Here is a 1,161-nt window from a genome sequence, read left to right on the forward strand (position 1 = left end):
ACCTGCTGGACGTCCTGCTGGAAAACGCACAGCTGCAGCCGCTGGTGGAGCCGCACCTTGCGGTGCTGCCAGATGTTCTCCAGCTGCCGCTGGTGGTGCAGCACCTCGTGGATGACGTCGAGCACGTGGTGCACGGCCTTGGAGTAGTTGGCCGAGGCTGTCAGGGAATCGGAGCTGCCGGGGGTCAGGGGCCGCTGGAGCTTGTCGAGCAGCGACTTCCCATCCTGGCTCACCTGCCCAGAACAGACAGCGATGAGAACCAGTGGCTGCTCGGCACTCGCCGTCCGCCCGGCCGTGCGGCAGGCTGTCCTCGACGCACGTGCGCACACAGCCATGTGCACGCACGCTCCCACATGAACGTGAGCCACAGTTTTACTCAAAGGCATATTTTATAATGAACAAAATAAAATAAGAACAACTCCATCAGTTATCCAATGGCACTACAGAACCAAATGTGATAAGACACTGAGTTAAAAGAACACCTGTTATCATGAAACATTGTAGACGCTGTTCTTAATGACATAAGTCAGCGGATATAAAATTGCATTGCTGGGAAATCCTCAAATTAACATGTAAAAGTAGTCATTGTTAGAGAGAAAAACAATTACAAGAGCAAATTTTAATGTTGAATCTTGAAACCTCAGTTTTTTTTAAATCAATAATTTAGCACTAAGCAAGGAATATGTACATAAACTTTCTTACATAGTTGGATAGCAATTTTACTTCACGAAATAGAGAGAAAATTTTAAAATGCCATTTAATTTGGTTCATTTGCTTTAAAAAGTAATGTTAATTAAAATGTCATCAGCTTTGGGAAAAGACTTCTGTGCTGTATTAGCACAGTGAACTACGGAATATACAATGAAATGAAAAGCATTCAGACTAACCAAAGAAGTAAGAAAAGATGAGGGCGGAATATGAAAAGAAAAGCATGACGTGTTTTTCATTTTTAAGTGAGTCTTAAGACTGAGGGATGATGAAGCCAAGCCAGATGCCATAGAAGGAAAACATGTCCGATCAGACAACAAAAAGGGGTCGCAGAGCAACCAGCTGTGTGACTCAGGGGGCTTCTCAAAGTAAGGCTTCATCTCGGAGCCCTTGGAGCTCAGACACCTCGGAATCTGAAACCTCCCTGGGTCTCTAGGGGGAGAGCGGGGCGGA

The 1,161-nt window shown here is 45.9% G+C and overlaps 1 protein-coding gene across 1 annotated transcript in view; it reads right to left on the reverse strand.

The window, feature by feature from the left end:
- Positions 1 to 1,161, reverse strand: part of TRIO (trio Rho guanine nucleotide exchange factor) — a 205,763-nt gene that overhangs the window by 165,048 nt on the left and 39,554 nt on the right. Inside the window, 1 exon segment of the mRNA XM_015567633.1 lies at positions 3 to 233. Within this exon segment, the coding sequence (XP_015423119.1) occupies positions 3 to 233 (231 nt within the window).

Source organism: Myotis davidii, unplaced genomic scaffold (assembly GCF_000327345.1).
Source record: "Myotis davidii unplaced genomic scaffold, ASM32734v1 scaffold143, whole genome shotgun sequence".
Taxonomy (NCBI): domain Eukaryota; kingdom Metazoa; phylum Chordata; class Mammalia; order Chiroptera; family Vespertilionidae; genus Myotis; species Myotis davidii.